The 18570-nt window shown below is 44.7% G+C and overlaps 3 protein-coding genes, 1 long non-coding RNA gene and 1 other non-coding gene across 8 annotated transcripts in view; 3 read left to right on the top strand and 2 right to left on the bottom strand.

Moving 5' to 3' along the window:
* ATP7A (ATPase copper transporting alpha) overlaps positions 1-2371 on the bottom strand; it is a 28281-nt gene extending 25910 nt beyond the window's left edge. The window contains exon 1 of one of the 4 annotated variants that reach the window (XM_064670245.1): positions 2278-2371. The gene's annotated coding sequence lies outside the window, so the exon portion shown is untranslated. Of the gene's footprint in view, positions 1-1950; positions 1970-2075; positions 2240-2277 lie in introns of those variants that run through there. The other 3 variants (XM_064670246.1, XM_064670244.1, XM_064670248.1) reach the window with 3 other exon arrangements.
* Positions 2372-2400: 29 nt separating this feature from the next.
* Positions 2401-6186, top strand: LOC135421642 (uncharacterized). The gene is made up of 2 exons (XR_010434137.1): positions 2401-2625; positions 5366-6186. It is a non-coding gene; the product is annotated as an uncharacterized LOC135421642 (long non-coding RNA).
* On the bottom strand, positions 3401-5745 carry LOC135421641 (cytochrome c oxidase subunit 7B, mitochondrial). The gene is made up of 3 exons (XM_064670250.1): positions 5617-5745; positions 4154-4278; positions 3401-3600 (listed from the first exon to the last, which is right to left on the bottom strand). Exons 1-3 carry the CDS (start codon positions 5651-5653, stop codon positions 3526-3528), a joined length of 237 nt encoding a protein of 78 aa, XP_064526320.1. The 5' UTR covers positions 5654-5745; the 3' UTR covers positions 3401-3525.
* Positions 5922-6038, top strand: TRNAL-CAA (transfer RNA leucine (anticodon CAA)). Its single transcript has 2 exons — positions 5922-5959; positions 5993-6038. It is a non-coding gene; the product is annotated as a tRNA-Leu (tRNA).
* A 1531-nt stretch (positions 6187-7717) lies between the features above and the next one.
* MAGT1 (magnesium transporter 1) lies at positions 7718-17887 on the top strand. Its single transcript, XM_064670243.1, has 10 exons — positions 7718-7832; positions 9031-9200; positions 10062-10179; positions 11153-11293; positions 11742-11882; positions 12210-12299; positions 13689-13752; positions 14881-14955; positions 15398-15488; positions 16410-17887. The coding sequence occupies exons 1-10, from the start codon at positions 7734-7736 to the stop codon at positions 16423-16425; spliced, it is 1005 nt and encodes a 334-aa protein (XP_064526313.1). The 5' UTR covers positions 7718-7733; the 3' UTR covers positions 16426-17887.
* The last annotated feature ends 683 nt before the right edge of the window (positions 17888-18570 follow it).

Here is an 18570-nt window from a genome sequence, read left to right as displayed (position 1 = left end):
TATATTAATGGCAGCAGAAAGCTAAATTACTAATTACTTTAAATGGAAAAAAGTTGCCTGTTCCTAAAGGTCTGCAGGGACCCGTGGAAAAGAGCAAAGGGCAGCAAGAAAGGAAAAAGCTGCATCATCTCACACTTGGACTTAAAAAGTGCTCCAGAAGATGGCATCCAACACAGAACGAGATTTTATAGGATTCATGGGCAAACAGAGCCATTTGAAAGCATGACTAGATAGGAGATATTCTGGATACTCTCATGGATATATGAGGCTTAATCACTGAGAGAGAAACTGTGCATCTGTAATAAATGTCGGAGCTACGTGACTCTCTAAACAGGCTGTATTTCATGTTGCTCAAGACTCTAACAAGCCTTGCTTGGTCAGCAGACAATGGAAATTGCTCTCAGGGAATTTATTTCTATACAAACTGCATGGGGGAAAAAAAGTACATATTGAAAACATTCTGCTTCATTTCTAACAGGAGTTTTATAGCACTTGAGACAAATCCTTTGCAAATCCTTTTATTTTTTTGTAAGCTTCCACTACCTCTTCAAGTCAGATTTTTGGAGAACATGAATGTTCCCTTGGAAGAAACACAGCAAGTATTAGGAGTAGAATATAATGTACAAGCTCTTGTTATGTGAGCATACTAAGGTCAACTAGGACTTCTCACTCTTCAGCTTGGCCTCAAACTACTTGGCAGAACAATGTGAAATGCTTTATACAAGTGAAAATAAGAATAAAAGAGTAAATGACATGCAACGCCAACTTTCGCTTCCCTGATTTGCCACCTTGAAAGTAAAACACCTTCATGACTTTTCTCTATAAGGAAATACACTTATAATAATTAATTTCCAATCAAATTGTGTTTGTGCTCACACAGTGCATTGTAATACACACAACTACCTCCCACATTACCAAATCTTGGCCTATTTACTTCCAGAAACACAATTTGACAAGTATTTAAGTACAGAAATACAATCTTTGCTGACTGCATGAAAGATTTTAAGCAACTTTACACTAATTATGTGCAATTTCCAGAACACGCACACAGAGAGGCAACAGTTACAGCTGTTTTGCTCTTGCTCATTTTCACAAGATTTTACCCCAAAGCATCACAGACAACTTCCTGCTCTTTTCCAGAACATTTATACTATGCTTTTAATGAAAACACTGGAAAAGAGGTACTTGTGCAGAGTGCTGCCATCATAAGGTGGCATGAGGTGACATAAGGTAAAACGCTAAGTCAGATGTTCCAGAGGGACAAGTCGAGCAGCTCAGAACCGGAAAAAAGGCCCTGGGAGCAGAGGCTCCGTGTGCCTTCACATTCCCGACGAGTCCTTCTCTGCCGGCTGACAAGAGCCGGACGGGGCCTTTTCGAAAGCACCAGTGAGAGTGCACCAGACATTCCTGCGTCCCAAGGAGAAGGAAATGTGGGTGCTCCCCGCCGGGCACACCGGGCTGAGCAGGGCTGAGCAGGACACGGCCCCGGGACGGGGTCACCGGAGACCCTCACACAGCCCACGGCCCCTCCGCGGGGCTGCACAGACCCCACCGAGCCAAGGGCTTCTGGGGCTCGGACCCTCCCCGGGACCATCTCCCCCCCGTGTCCCGGCACCGCGTCCCGCCCGCGGCAGCGCCGGGAAAACCTCCCCGGGACAGCGGGATATCCCCCCCTGTCCGCACCCACCGGGACAGCGGGATATCCCCCGCCCCGGTCCGTACTCCCCGGGACAGCGGGATATCCCCCGTCCCGGTCCGTACTCCTCGGGACAGCGGGATATCCCCCCCTGTCCGCACCCACCGGGACAGCGGGATATCCACCCCCAGTCCCTACTCCCCAGGATATTCCCCGGTCCGCACTCCCAGGATATCGCCCCCCCGGTCCGCACCCACTGGGATATCGCCCACCCCGGTCAGCACTCCCCGAGATATTCCCCCGTCCGCATTCACCAGGATATCGCCCCTCCGGTCCGCACTCACCGGGATATCGCCCCCCCGGGACGTTCCCGGTCCGCACTCACCGGGATATAGCCCCCCCGGGCTATTCTCCGGGCTACTCCCCGGTCCGCACTCACCGGGATATCGCCTCCCCGGGACGTTCCCGGTCCGCACTCACCGGGATATCGCCCCCCCGGGACGTTCCCGGTCCGCACTCACCAGGATATCCCTCCCCGGGATGTTCCCGGTCCGCACTCACCAGGATATCCCTCCCCGGGACGTTCCCGGTCCGCACTCACCAGGATATCCCTCCCCGGGATGTTCCCGGTCCGGACTCACCAGGATATCCCTCCCCGGGACGTTCCCGGTCCCGATCGCCGCTCCCGGCCCGGGCCCCGCCGGGCCCTTCCCCGCCCCGCGCACGTGACGCGCCGGTCACGTGACGGCGGGGGGCGGGGCGGCGCCGCCGCGATGGCGATGGCCGTGGCCCTGTCGCGACAGGCACCGCGGGACAACCGCTCCCGCACTAAGGCTCGGCCTCGGGAGCAGCCGCTCCCAGCCCCGCACGGGGCCCGGCAGGGAGGGCTCGGCAGGGGCAGCAGCGCTCGGCAGGGGCAGCAGCGCTCGGCGAGGAACCCCCGTTCCAGTCTCCGAGGAGCGAACGCTGCCGTTTCACACATCTCCGCGGTATGAAAACCTGGTGCTTTGCAGGGATTCACACTGAGTCGGAGGTTTGCAGAGTCTGCATACACCTAAAATCTATTTCCTAACAAATCTCGAGTGCCCACGGCCAGGTTGGACTGGGCTTGGAGCAACCTGGGCTAGTGGAAGGTGTCCCTGCCCATGGCAGGGGTGGGACTGGCTGGTCTCTCACGTCCCTTCCAACCCAAACCATCCTGAGAGTCTCTGATAATCAAGTACCAGCATGAACCAGTAACTGTTGTTTTTCCACCTCATTTCTCTAATAACTTTGACCCTACACAGAAGTTAAATGCAGAGGCAGGGGGTTGGAACAAGACAGGCTCCCAGGTCCCTTCCACCCCAAACCAGTCTGTGATTCCCTAAGAGTTCACTAGGAAAGTCACATTTCTCAAAACTGCCTCTTTCCATGGAGCCTGACTCAAAATTGAATTTAGTTTCTTCACACCTCAGAGGCCACAGATGTAATTACTGGCAGAGTGATTCAAGACATAAGAGTCCTTCTGTTGAAAAAAAAGGGCTCTCAGCTTTGTCATTACAAGTCAGAGGTAAAGGGATGTGCACTCTGCAGTGAGAATGCAGTGAGGTTGATTTACACACACATCTGGCCAAGTGGCCAACTCAGCAAAGTTCTGGATTTGTCCTTAATCCACTGGTGAACTTTACAGGAACAACTGGGATTACCTAAAAGTACTTTAAATTTTTACACTACTTCTTATACTTCATCAGACTCTGAGCATAGAGGAAACCTGGAAGAGCCAGACAGGTTTCTAGGTATGTTTATTAGACCAGGAATGCCACTGCACAAGTGGTAATCAGGGAACAAATGCCATTACAGGACCGTTTTCTCAGTGAAAGTTCAGAGCAGTTCATTAGAAGCAGAGGCTGTTACTCCCTCCATTCTCTTGGAGTGATTCTGCCAACAGGTGACAAGCCCCACTCCATTCCGAGCTGTGTTAGCACCTGTAAGAGCATAAAACCCAAGATTACTAACTCTGAAATAAAGGAAACCTTCCAAAAGAGGGCTATTTCTATTGTTTTCAGTTTAGATTTCTTGTATTAGAACACAACACCTCATTAATTTTCTAATAAAGCAAGTGGAATATGTTTATATTGAACAGTATTTAAATATTTCAGCTTTCTCTTTCAAAATACCCAGTTTTAGCACAAAGAATCTGGAATTTAAAATCCCATCACCATACTGGTATTTTAATCTAGAAATTTTTCTACTAAAACTCGTAGCTGTATAGGTTAGATATCCCAAGGAAAACAGAGATTACTTTTGTTTCTCATACATTTTCAAATCAGGCAACAGACTGACACAGAAATTCGTGTAACAACTCAAAACCAAGACATGAACTAACACAACTTTCACCTCTATCACACCCCTATCCATTTACAGAAGCTCCTAAATTCTGACCACTGAACTTATTTCAAACAAGTAAGCCTTCATGAAACTTGATACCTTTGAAGTTTACAGCTGGAGTCACAACTGACTAGTGAAAAACCAACTTACATATCCCCAGACACTGACGAAAACGGCAGCTCCACCAAGCAGGACCAAGTTTCCGTATTTATCGTGGAAGTTCGGCTCATGCTTGCGGTGAGCTTGTCTGACTGCAGTGTGCTGGATGCCACGAGCTAAGGAATGATAAACAGAAGCACAGAAATCAGCTAAAACACACACTCGAACCATTCACAGTCCTCATTTTCCACCAACAGAGAGGAAAGCATTAGCATTAAAAGACTAAAAAAAGCTGAAAAAAAATTAATCTTTTGAACTTAGAACTCTGGAATGACTCAGAAACAAAGAATATGCACAAATCCTTTACTTTTTTTTTTTAGCCCTCTCAATTTCTCACTAGAAAGTTATTTCTTATATCTAATTCCAGTAAAAAAACCCCCAATCCTCTGAGTTACCTTTTTCATCGATATGTTTTGTTTGGGCCTTCAGTGTGGAAGTACCTTTTTAAATATTACTGTTTCTCTCATAAAACATTTTGCTTAGCACATAATGTTTTCATCTTTCCATATATAAATATCTATCCTGTCAGTATGGGAACTAATATAAGCATTTTCAGGATGAAATGCACCGTCAAGTTATGGGGTTGAATATAGCAGGCATGGGTAACACCTTCCTCATTCTTTCAGCATTTTTTAAAGGAGGGGAGGGAGGCGAAGAAGGAAGTGGAAATAACTGTGGGCATGAAGTAAATAACAGAGAATAAAATACAAAAAGGTATCTCCAGATGATGTACATCATAAATGTACACTATAAAGGCTACATTTATTAAGGAGAAGACAACAGTGAGGAATCAAACCAGCTACAAAACAGAGATATTGCTTATAGTTGCGTACAAAGTCTTTGATGAGATAGTGACATGTGCATAAAGATAGACTTTACAAACTATAATCTTTTAGTTCCAGGTCAGTGGTCTGCATTTACCCAGCCATGAACAGAGAAGATGATGGCGATACACATCACGTTATTTATTACAGCCCTCGCGTGCTCTGTGAGGCTGCACTAGGGTTTTTTAAAACATAAAAAAGCCTGAATATCTACCGAGACACGTTTACTTTAAGTGCAAACACCTAGGGCTAAGCACATCATGAACCAGGACCAGATTTTCGAGGACCAGATTAAGCACTGGGGAATCTGCATCACTGAAGAGGTAACTTTAACCTTGAGTTTAAGGGATGGGTATTGACTATGCTTTGTTCACCTCAGGTTACAAGATCCGGATGTGCCTCCAGTTACAAGAAAAAAAAAACGCCGAGGAAGGGAATCCAACTAGAGTCAGAAAGAAAACAAAAAAGCAGGAGGCGAAGGACGCCAGAGCCCCTGAGGTGCCCTCACGACCCTCCCGGGAGCGCAGCGAGCCGGGGGCTGTGAAGGACAGTCCCGACGGGGAAGGGCACCGACCCGGAGCAGACCCCCTGTGGGACCCCCCGCACCCCCAGAGCCGCCCCCGTCCTTACCGGCGAGGTTCAGCGCGGCCCTGGCCACGGGGAACATGGTGCGAGCGGAGCGCGTACCCTTCACGGCGCTGAAGAACAAAATGGTCGCGGCGGAAGTGGCGGCGGGCGGGGGCCTGTGGGTAACGCCGAGCTCCTCCTCGCGGCGGCCGCAGCCCCGCGGCCGCGACAAAGAGCGCGGTTCCCCGGCGGCTCTGCGGCACCTCCCCGGCACGGACGGGCTCTCCGTAAGGGGCCGGAGGACACAGAAGCGGGCGCGGCCTTGAGAAGCGTGGTAAGGGAGTCCCGGTGGACGTGGTTATCGCAGTGTCAGGATGGCCGAGTGGTCTAAGGCGCCAGACTCAAGGCGTTCCGCGCCTTCCCGCCGCGGGTTTGGGTGTTCTGGTCTCCGTATGGAGGCGTGGGTTCGAATCCCACTTCTGACACCACTTTTTGTTTCCTATTTTTGAGGTGTGAATTTAAACCCATGAAAGTGCCGAACTGCTAAAGCCAAGGATTTTAGTGCGAATAGAAATCAGAAATAATTTTCAGAATGTGCTCGAATAGACAGATTAAAGCCGAAGCATGAGTAAATCCCCGTGTCTCTGGCGATTTTGTTTCAGAGCCATAACCCACCACACACCAGCTGAGGAATACCCCAGAGCGGTTACAATTTTAACAATATTTGTCACACGCAACCCAGCAAATACGTGCATATATAAGATTAAGCAAGTGCATCTCTTTTGGGGAGCTACTAATTAAGCTCTGTGGAGTTTTATTCAACATTTCTTTTCTGGTCTTGGGGGTTTTTTTGGAGTTACTGATGTGCAAAAAAAAAAAGTCAGAATTACGAAGTCACTGATGTGCAAAAAAAAAAGATGGGTGCCAAGAGGATGGTACTGGACTCCTTTTGGCGGTGCCCAGCGACAGGACGAGGAGCAATGGCCATAAACTAAAACACAAGAAGTTCCACCTCAACGTGAGGAGGAACTTTACACTGACAGTGGCAGAGCACTGGAACAGGCTGCCCAGGAAGGGCAAGGAGTCTCCCCTCCTGGACACATTCAAAACCCGCCTGGACAGTTCCTGATGTTGCAAAATGTGGAATATGTAAAATTTCTTAAGCAAGGATGTTCTTTGATGTTTGATCTTTGGATACTTTCAAGCCTAATCAACAAGAAGGGAGATTTAATCCGTGAAACAGGGAGTAGCCAACAACCTGTAAGTGATGTCCAGGTGTTAGAAAATTACTTGTTGATAGAATTGCATGGTTAAAGTCTAGGGCTGCACATTCTTCAATGACCTCAGACCTGTGGGGAAGTTAGCAAAGCTTCGGAAGAAGGATGTACCACGGATAGTGGGAACAAAGAATACAGAATTTACAAAAGGCCACAAAGACATCTGGCAGAATTCCCAAGAAAAGGAAGAAACTAATAAACCCAACTCAGCAACTGTGCTGCATCAGCTCTGACTGGGTGAAAGGTGATTGTGGCAGGGGCAGATCCTGGCCACTGACTCACAGACCACGGAGCTGAGAAACCCACCAACCCAAAAAGAGAAAAACTGAGCATGTGGACTTATTACCCATGAGAAGTGAGAGAATAATTAACTAATATTAATTAATAAGAGTCTATGTAACTTGTAGCCTCTGAACACTGATTCATTTCTTTGCTAAAATGTATAAATAGTAAAAAGTTTTGATAGCTGGGGTGCTTGGTACCAGCTGGTACCCAGGCTTGCACAACTCTGAAACAAATAACCAGCGTCTGTCCCGAGTGTGTCATTATTGGCTTGTTGCAGACCGGGTAACGAATCCGATTTTTGTGGACAGCACTGTGTCACCTGTTCAGCACACGCTGGCGGGGGTTGGACCGGACGGTGTGCAGCGCTGCCCCGCGGCCCCGGGCTGCGCCGGCTGAGGGGCCTGGGCAGGGCGGGCTCGGGGGCGGTGCCGCCATCGCTCCCTCCCTCAGGGCGCGCGCGCCCTCCCCTCAGGGCTCCGCCAATGGCGCGGCTCCAGCTCGCCGCGCTCCCGCAGGCTCAGCCAATGGGAGGCCGGTGCCGCGGCGCGTGCCGGCGGCTCGGCCAGTGGGCGCGGCGCGGGCGGGGCGGCGCAGCCGGCGGGGCGGAGCGGGGCGGCCATGGCGGCGCTGCCGGTGCCGCTGCCGGTGCTGGCTATGGCGGCGCTGCTGCTCTTGGGCTGCCGCGGGCCCGGGGCCGCGGGCCAGAGGCGGAAGGAGGTGAGACCCCCGCTGGGAGCCCCGTGGGCAGCTGCTGGGGCGGGTTCCTGCCGGGCCAGGGGGGCGCGGGGCAGGGCCCGGCGGGGCGGCCCGGCCCGGCCTCACAGCAGCTCCCCGCCCTCAGGCGCGGCCGGCTCTGAGGGGAACCCGCGGGCGCGGCTGCGACCGAGTGTCTTTAATTCCAGGTTCTTCGGTTCTCGTTAGGAGCATTGTTCGAGTCTTGTCTTCCTCCTACAGGGGATTTGGGGCGGAGAGGAGGGGTGGTCTTTGCTTGTAATCACGAAGGTGCAATTTATTTCCACACTTTTGACTCCTAGGGTTTGGAAAGATCCCTCTGTATAAGTGTTTATACTTGTGTCAGTTTTATTTATATATATCTATATCTATATGTATTTAATTTTGTATAAGTTGTAAGTCAAAGAAGGGTAGTTTATTATTTTTATTATTATTGTCATGGTGGGATTCTTGGGGTTGCCCTGTGCAGGGCCAGGAGTTGCCCTTTGATGGTCCTACTGGGTCTCTCCAACTGAGGATATTTTGTGATTTTTTCCACTGAAGTATTTATCTCAAGAAGGGTTTTAATAAAGAGTAGAGGAGTGCTTTATGGTAAATGTAACATTTGGGAGTCTGTCAGTCTAATACATTTTTGTAAAATGTTATAGAATTGGTTGGCTCCTTTTTAATGAATGTTTTAGTGTTGAGCACTCCTGAGTTCCTCAAATATGTTCTGAATCAAATTTTTTTTCCAGCAATGCTGAAAATGAGATGTTGAGCTTACTACTGTAGAGCTTCTGTCTCTGGGGTTGATTCCACTGCGACAGGTTTTGCAATCTGAAACAGTTTGATGCTTGGTTTTGAATAAATGCTGCGGAGGGATTGGGGCAGTTTGTGCAGCTGAAAGAAATCTTGCAATTAGCAGCAGAAGGGAGGACTAGTGAGCTGAGGGACTTCACCAGCATGTGTCACACTAAGTGCTTAACTGTGTGCATTACTGGGTGGTTGAGATCACGAATGCTGACATGAGTGCCAAAAGCATCTGTGAATGCCTTCCAGAGTCTCCGTGAAGTCTCACATCGTCTGGCCCGTGTTGTTAGGAAATACAGCGCACATATTTGTTACATCAAATCCAAAAACCTTCGAGATTGTGCTGTGAGACTGGAAAAAAGAAACCATGATGTTCCTCTGACTTTATTTTCAGATGGTGTTATCAGAAAAAGTGAACCAGCTGATGGAGTGGGCCAGTAAAAGATCTGTTATCCGAATGAATGGAGACAAATTTCGACGCCTTGTGAAGGCACCACCCAGAAATTACTCGGTGATTGTGATGTTCACTGCTCTTCAGCCTCACAGACAGTGTGTTGTGTGCAAGTATGGGCTCCATTTAGTCGTAAATTAGAACTTGAAAGTCATCAGATGCTTTGTAGGAAATGAAATTTAAGAATAGGGTTGAACTTTCACATGCGTAGGAGAAATACAAATGGCAAGTTATAATAGGATTGTCTTTGAAATTTAATGTGTGGGAATATATGTGTAATGTGTATGTGAGAAAACAACATAATCTTTAGTTTTATCTCCCTCCCAAAATATAATCCCTGCATTGCAGAAACAGTATTTACACTGATAACTGCTGGAGAAAGACTGGGTGAAAGCTCAACTTTCCTGGCACGAGCTGCTGAAGAAATGTTCGTAGAATTACTGCTGGCCATACAGCCTAAAAGTTGTTTGGCACTTATTTATTTACAGTTATAATTTCCTGGATCTTTAACCATATTATGGCTTTCCTGTATTAATCTGGAGGTGGCAGAGGTCTGTGAGGGTGATTTTTATACCTTGTCAGTTGAAATTACTGGTTTGCCATCCTCTGACATGGAAAGGAGGGCACACCTGGCCGTGTTTTGGTGCTCTGTGGACAAACAAATGAGGAACAACTGGATTTCATTTCACATTTCAATTAGAAATTCCCTCTGCTTGTGGTCACAGACTCCACAGATCTTGCCCTTGCATTTGAAAAAGCAGCAGTGCCAAATGCTTCATCTGACTGCAGATGAGTGTTTGAGCTAAAACTTTTTCTTAAATCCTGAAAGTAAACCTTCCTTTTTAACAGTAGAAAACTGAAGGGGGGGGGGGGATACAGCTATTAATAGAGTGGGTGGGCACAGCTACCTCAGCTTTATAACCTGTGTTCTGGACAAACCCATGATACAGCATCTCTCTCGCTGTGTTTTCCAGGCAAGCTGATGAGGAATACCAGATTCTGGCAAACTCCTGGAGATATTCCAGTGCATTTACCAACAAGATTTTTTTTGCTATGGTAGATTTTGATGAAGGCTCAGATGTGTTTCAGATGGTAATGTCTTTCTCTTTCTCTTCTAACATCGTTTTTAACTTGGGTTTTGGGCAAGAAGGTAACGATGTATAGAAAATCGAGTGTTACAGTAATTAAAGGAATGAAAGGTTAGAGGCTGCCACTCTCAGAATAGGAGAGCAGAGGACTGGAGCATGGAGTTAGCAGGAAAATTAGCAGAACTGACAGATCCGGAATAGGCACAAGGAATGGATTGGTTTCTCTGATTGTTCTTTTTTCCCCTGAGTTTGTCTCCTGTAATTGTTAATGGAATTCTCCTGTGGTACGTGAAGAGCCAGGATATAAAGCACTGATGTAGTTAAAAACAGCTATTGCAATTTTAAAGTAGTAGAGAATAATAGATTAGGCTTTTGGTATGGTTTAACTAATTTCTTTTCAAGTATCCAGTCATTTTTCTCTTGTATTAACATTATGTTACCACATTTTTTTCTAAATGTGTGAGAACATTCCATGTACACTTGGAATTGTAGGTCACATTAATAGTTCATTGTAGTCTTGTAGATGTTAAATTTTTTTTTTTTAAGACATACTAATGTCTATTTAAAAGCTATATTTTAGGCAATGATATTTTAGGAAGTGGAAGCTTTTGGACTGGAGAGTTGAAAAGGGATGTCTTTTTATTATTCCTGTTAATTTTTTCCTTAGTATTAAATTAAAAATGCATTCATCAAGGTATGGCCTTTGTAGATTTGTAGAATCATGAATTCCTATTTTGCAGATTTCTTTATTAAAAGTAGAATTTAGAGAAGAAACAGATTAAAAAAGCGTATGAAATACAGAAATGCAAGCTGTGTGCTGTCTTTACTTTTTATAAAAAAAAGTCATCGTCAGTTAAATTGAGGAGTGACTTTTTCTGATTCAGTGAGTGCCAACGTAGCAAGATAGCTGTGGAATGGAATTTTGTTACTGAGACCTTTTCATGGTGCTGTATTCCCTGTGAACTTCCTCAATGCAGCTCAACATGAATTCTGCTCCCACCTTCATCAACTTCCCGGCCAAGGGGAAGCCCAAGCGGGGCGACACGTACGAGCTGCAGGTGCGCGGCTTCGCGGCGGAGCAGCTGGCACGCTGGGTGGCCGACAGGACAGACGTCCACGTGAGTGCCCAGGGGCAGCTCCCACCACCCTGCAGCTCTCCCTTACTCTGCAGTGCCCCCTGGGAAACGGGGCACTTGTGTTCTGTGCCTGACGAGCTGCTCGAAAGAGCTCTCGTCTACAAAACCTAGTTCAGACACAACTGCACCTTTCAGTTTCCTCACGTTGTGTCATTCTGTATTTGAGATGGTGAAACTCATCTCCTTCCTTCTCACTCTTCTGTTCCTGTGGAAGAAAAACAGCCTTTTCACAGAGTAAAGGCGTGTAACACTGAAGTTACAGTAGTGGGGGAAGAAGCATTGCTTACTTCCCAGGCCAGAATTATTATATAAAAAAATGTGCGTGTATGATGCTTTTTGCACTCCAATATGTTGTGAGGCTTGTTGGCAGGAGTGCAGCTCTAGTGTATAATGCTACTGAGAGGAAATGATTGTGATGTGCTCTGCTCAGATCCGTGTGATCAGGCCCCCGAACTACGCGGGGCCGCTGATGCTGGGCCTGCTGCTGGCTGTCATCGGGGGCCTCGTCTACCTGCGGGGCAGCAACCTGGATTTCCTCTACAACAAAACTGGCTGGGCTTTTGCTGCTTTGGTGAGTCATCACAGCTCCTGTCTGTCTCTGGTCGTCAGTTTGGAGCATTCAAGTCTTCAGATGCTTCTGTATTTAAAGATGCTTAAACGTGATAAAGGAAAATGAGCTGTAGTTAATTTTACTTTTTCGTAGACTGATTATTTGATCTTGGTCCTTTCAGCTCAGTGTATGTTTGATTAGATGCCTTTTGTACAAATAAAAGGTAGGACCATGTCTAACCTAAGGTTGTATTCCAAACCAGTACATTTTGGCATGAAATGAAAAGATAGTGGGTTAAATTTAGAAAAAAAATTGCTTATGAAATAGTGTTTCTCCTTTCCTTTTTAGTGTTTTGTGTTAGCAATGACATCAGGCCAGATGTGGAACCACATTAGAGGCCCCCCCTATGCTCATAAGAACCCCCATACAGGACAAGTGGTGAGTCTTGGCTTTGTTTTCTTTTCTGTATTTCTGTTGTATTTCTGTAGAATAAGGCTGATACTAAGAGACAAATCAGAGTGCAAATTCTCTGCTTGGCTTCTTTCTTTGTGAGTGAGTGAGGCTCACCTCTGCTGCACTGAGCAAGGCAAATCAACGTATGTCTTGTATGTGTGTTGCACCTTCCATGATGAAGTGATAGTTCTAAATTGCTAACAGCAAAATAAAGGTGTTTGTGTCAAGTCTTACATGATAAACAGTCCTATTGCTGAGCCTGCCAATTTTATCTTCAACTTGATCATGTTTACTGTTCACTCATTGAATGACCTCCATATAAAAGCATCTTTCTTCAAGATTCTTGAGGTAAATTAATTTTTAGTGACCTCAGATTGTGAAATTTCTTTCTTGGGAAAAATGTGTTTTAACATAATTTGAAATGCACTGTTCTGTTTGTAATACAGGATGAGATGCACTGTAGAAGTAGTCAGAATGCTTTGAGAGCACTGCATCTCCTCAGGTGTTTACATTTCACATACTGGCTTTACTGATGCTTTTACTCAGGGAATTAATTGGGTGAAAAATCCTTTTGTGGCTGGTTAGATGGGTCAGGCCCTCTTTATTCTTCCATGGAAAGTGGAACTGCTTATCAAACCTTGTTTTTCCTGCTTAGGTACAACATCACAAACAGTAATGTAGATCTTGCCATAAGGGATACAAAAATAGTATTCTTTCACAAATTTCAATCTGTTTGTTAACCCAGTTGGTTAGTAAACTATTAATGTAAATAAACTGAGCCAAATTACTCAGTGGAAGTTCTCATTTCAAGTGTTTTCTTGAGAACACTTCCTTTTGTTTCTTCTGTTTACATCATTTCTCAGCTTTCTTGAGACTGAAGAATGAAGCTCCAGGGGCATTGGTGGTGATGTTTCTTTTCTTGATATGCCATGAAAAAGATTTCAAATGCTTGGTTCTGGAGCCGAGCGAGGCGGGTTCACGTGGGAACTGCTCCTCAACTCAGTGCCAGTGTGTGTAACTTGAGCATCTGAGGGGGGAACGGAGCAGGTTTGGATCCCTGCGGGGGCAGCAGGGCCTGATCATGGGGTTTGCCCAGCTGAGTGGAGAGGCTGGACCAGGAAGGCAGTAGCTGCACTTGCACATGATCCGAATGGTACTTGGGGCTGATTGTCCATGTGAATAGAAGGAGGATTTCTGATGCTGTCACGACTCCCCCCACAACCAGCGCTCAGCAGTTGGAATTGCTCGTGCTCCAGCTTGCGCTCAGTCTCCTGACAGAAACGTGCAGAACCCAAGGCCAGGCTCTGCAGATGTCATTAATATGTCAAAGTCGACCCCAGTCTGTTCTAAATTCAGTTACTCTGTCTCTTACAGAATTATATCCATGGAAGCAGCCAAGCCCAGTTTGTGGCAGAAACCCACATTGTCCTGCTGTTCAGTATCCTTCCTGGGAGAAGCAAGTGGATGAGTTTTTGGTCACTTAGGCTGCTGCCTTTCCTGTGGTACTTTGTCATGGCTGTAACTGGCACCCACTACTAATGCAGGAGCTTGTAGAGCCTTTCTGCATTGACAGCTGTGCTTTTCCTGTGCCTGGGATCTTTCAGTTGAATACAAAAATGTTTGCAGCTTTCTCACCACTTTTTGCTTAATCACCAAACTGAATGCAGCCTTAAAAATGTGGATCTTTGTGGAATCAGAAGATTCTGTTCCTCTGAGCATGTCTCCAGTCTCACTAATTTTTTGCTTTGGTGTCGAGTTCATTCCTCTGTTACTGAACTTTCTTCTTTTATTTCTTTGCTTACCTCCTTTACTAACAATTTGCTAACCTTCTTTACTAACAAAATGCTAACAAATCAGGATTTTTTTTTTGAAATGGAAATATTTCTTCATGGTCTTGATGATAAATATGGTCAATGATAAATATTTCTCCTTTCATTAAGTAGAGACTTGTGACTGAACATCTGTAGTGACATGCAATGAAATCTTTGGGAATTTTGACTTTTGTTCCATTGGATTCACTATTTTGCTTTGCTAGGATTCATTCCTTGCAAATGTCAGATTTTTTGTGTTATCTGCACTTCCTTAATTTTACAAGCTTTAATTTTTTTTTAATGGAAGAATTAGAAGAGAAATCTTGCCACTTGAAAGATAGCCTGTTAGAATAAATACTGTATGTGTTTAATTTGTTCTGTTAGCTGAGTAAAATGCAGAGGCTGAATTCCTTTGGGGATTTTCCAGTGGAGTAGGAGTGGACTGAGCTCTCTGGAAAGGAGTTGCTGCTTCATTACAAGCTGAGATAATAAATGCACAGTTTTAATTTTTTCCTCGAGACTTCCCAGTTTGTATTTTAACCTTTACATTTATCTTCTCTTAAAAGTTGACATCATGAATACTTTTCCATTGCTTTTGTTCCCCCCGTAGTTACTGGTTTGGCTGAGAAGTCTTTGATTTTTCCAGTGAGTTTTAATGCTCCAGGTATGGTGTGGGAGCTGAATTTAGGAGATTAGGAATGTATTCTTTTGAGTCTATTGAACTTTGTTGGTTTATCCTTAAACAGTGTTTGTAGATGGTGGTGTTACTTTAGGAATGGTCCTTCTCCATGAAGCTGCTACTTCTGACATGGATGTGGGGAAAAGAAAGAGTAAGTGCTGATACTTTTCTCTCTTAAGGGAAGGCATAATCAGTAAAGGTGTTTGAGATGCTATTTAACAGAAATGCTTTTGCACTGTGGGGTTTTCTACACTTTCCACCCCTAAGCCAAAGAGAATCCTTTGGATTTTTGACAGTATTTGGAGTTGCTTAGCAAATTGCAAGGTAAACTCCAAGCCCACTTGGCAGATGGAAAGATCTAAAGATGCTTTGCAGCACTTTACTTAGTAAGGGAGAGAAGAGGGGACTTTTTTCTTAAAGCAGTTGTATAAAATTGATTTACAGAAGGAATTTGAAAGCAAATGGTTGATAATTTAGTTTTTCTCAATGACTCTAAGAGAGGCCTCGTGGCCAAATCTGTAACTATCCCAGGAGGCTTTTGAAAACCCCAGTCACTGGTGTTTGTTACCACCCTCACTGTGCCTCTCTTGCAGTCATGTGCATTGCTGGGATTGGCTTGGTGGTGTTGTTCTTCAGCTGGTTGCTGTCTGTCTTCAGATCCAAGTACCACGGCTACCCCTACAGGTACGGCACTGGGATACAGCTCTGGGGCCTCCTTTGGGAGGAGACACTCTTTTAAAAATGCTCCACTTCTTTCTCAAAGAGTAGCAATACTGGTTGGTATAATTACCAGAAATAACAGAATTTAGTGGATACTGTGATTTTTTTTTTAGTCTGGCCGAAGGAAGGATTGTGGAACTCTCCTTTTCATACCATTGCATACAATAAAATATTTCTATTTTCATAATGGTATCTCAGCCAGTTTATACTGAAAACAAGTGTCTTTTTACCTCCACTTTTCTCTCATCTTCATTATTAATCCTTTTTTGTGAGAACAAGGAGGTTTCCTGATGCTTTAAAGCTTCCTACATTTTGGATTGCTTCTGTAGAGAGTCTAATACTATTAATTGGCTGCTTTATATACATATATGATCAGTATAGATATCTTAAGTGTGCTTACTACCTTTTATGCATTTTGAAGGAATAAATACATGCTGAGGGACCAGCTTCTAACCATTTCACCTTCTGCTAGGAGTTTAATTTGTTAGGAAGACTAATCTCATAGGCAGGTATCTCCTTTCTATGAGAAATCGATTTTTATTTAAAAATATCTAAACAATAAAACTTGTTATTTCATGAATATGTTTCTCAAGACCAGAAAAGGGCTGAACTTATTGCCTGTTTAGTAACTGGTCAGCTTTTATTCTGGTTTGTGCAATGGTTTTGTACTCCTGCTAACTTTGTTGTAGGGAAGATGTGGATGTCTTTGTATTTCAGTTACTAGAAAACACACTTTTGAGCAACTTCACAGCTGTTTTTGTTGTAGTTGCATCAGGCCCAGTTTCTCATTCTGGTTTTCTTGGCATACATGACAGCTAAGTGGAATGTTGCACACCTTTATTCCTTACAAAATTAATAACAGTGTTTGTTATTTTGTTCTTGCAGTTTCCTAATGAGTTAAAGGATTCTGGAGCCTGTAACATCAGGAAGGTGGTGGCTCTGAAGTTGGGTGTAATGGAAGGAAGAGCTCAATGTGTGGTTCGTGCTACCTCTGCTTACACTGAACGAGATAGTGAAACACTGAACCAAAGACCACGTGTAGTGCCTTAAATGAAACAAGCAATTTGCTCTGAAGGACACAGAGTATTAAGATGCAATCTCTCTTTCATAAGCTTTACATCTTCTTAAGCAACTCTACTTCTAGTGAAATTCAAAATTTAATGCTTAAAACTGCATTTCCATAGACTAACTAGAAACAGGGCTTTAAATTCACTGGGATAATCTTTTGCTTTTCCCTCAAATATTTATCACTTTATTTCCTGTTTGTACATAGCAGGTGACAGCAGCATCTCTTGTCATGCCTTTTCATGGTTGAGGAAACACCATCATGTACTTGGAAATCTTTTCCTTCAGTCTGTGTGCAACCCTTGGAGCATACTACAGATTCCAGTGTGGACTGTGCATATCCTAGAGCTGTGTCTCATTTTTGAGAAGAGTTCTGAACTGCTGTATGATGCCAGAGGTTGTTTCACAGATGAAGGGAGAATTTTCAATAGGTAGAACTGAGTTAATAATTCAGTTATTCATTAAAAACTTTTTTTGCCAAATGCTGAAACTGCAATGTTTAAGTTGTAAACTGAGTCTCAGCTGAAAAAAGTGTTCTTATGCTGACCAACATTCAAAAATACAAACCAAAACTACAAAGGTAACTGGCTATGTGTGGCATGAATTAAAAGTTGCTAACTGGCTTTCAAGTTACTGCTCAGAACTCTGGCAAACCAACAGATACCAGATTTCTGGTCTCTATGTCAGTTCTTACATTTTCCACTCATTTTCTCCCAAGTTTTTACCCTTGGGGAGCACATGGGAGAGAGCAATCTGTGTCCCAGGACAAATGTTGCTCCCCCAGGACAGATTTGTTAGCCTTACAATTGAATGCATGTGCTTTTTGCTCTCTCCTTTTGTTCTCTCACCTTACAAAGATATTTTGCCTTAAGAATTCCTGAATTAAGAATACCTTGTGCCTCAGCCCAAACTGCACGTGTGCTATGGGAAATCTTTGCAGCCTGATTCAGTAACACTTCCTTCTGTAGGCTGTGGTGGCCTTGGAGGTTACTAGAAAATATGAGACTTTTGTCTCCTGCTTCTTCCTCTCCCCTGTCTTAAGGGGTTACAGAATTTGGATGCTTTAGGTTGACTCTCGGAAAGGACAATATCATTCCAGGTAGAATGTTATTCTTACGCAGTTGTACTAAATTAACACACATCTCAAGTGCCTTAACTTCACTAATTTAGTTGTTTGATGTTTCAACTTGTTGAGATGCATTTTTCTATGCCATACAGAATGATAAACCTTGGTGGAATGGATAAATTGTGTGCCTGGCTGGATTTTGGACAAGTTTCAATAAAATTTTTTAGTCTAATCCATGCTCCTGTGTCTTTTGAACTTTAACATAGAACAAATCAAACCAACCTCTTTTCTTCCACTATTGCTTCAATGTGTTGCTAATAGAGTGTATAAAGCCCCCCAGGATGGCTGAGTGGGGGGTGTGTGAGTGGCATGGATGCATTTGTGCAGAAAATTACAGCCCAGGATCTCAACACCAGGGAGCTGCTCATGTAGCCAGCTAATAGCATAAAGATTGCATGGTTGTGACTTGTCTTTGGCAGCTGTCCTGTGGTGAAAATCTTGGCTTCCTGGAGTCCTAGACAGATCAGCTAACAGTGTTTCTGGAGGTGGAATCTCTGCACTGTAAATTTGCCTGGAACAACTTGGTACTGCTGTGCCTGTGGCTTATTTTCCTGCCCTATTGGTAAAATGTTCCCAGTAAACCTTTAGGTTGGTGGTACTGCAGTCATGAGCAGTACAGGTGAAAGTGGCTTACAGTCTCTTTCTAAGGAGGTAATAGTTTTTCTAAAACTTTCAGAATTGTTTCTAATTCTTCTGACATGGTGCATAATTTATTCTGTCCCTCTAAAACCATCTTGTCATACATTGACTAGGGTTAAACAGTTGCACATCATACAGGTGGGTGGTGAAGTCACGTTGGCCTTCCACTTAAGGTGGTCAAGACACTGAGTTTTGGATTTTGCTCTTTTTCCATGC

This window comes from Pseudopipra pipra, chromosome 13 (assembly GCF_036250125.1).
Source record: "Pseudopipra pipra isolate bDixPip1 chromosome 13, bDixPip1.hap1, whole genome shotgun sequence".
NCBI classification, from domain to species: Eukaryota; Metazoa; Chordata; class Aves; order Passeriformes; family Pipridae; genus Pseudopipra; species Pseudopipra pipra.
The sequence above is the reverse complement of the archived record's forward strand: the minus strand, read 5'-3'. Positions and strand labels throughout refer to the sequence as shown.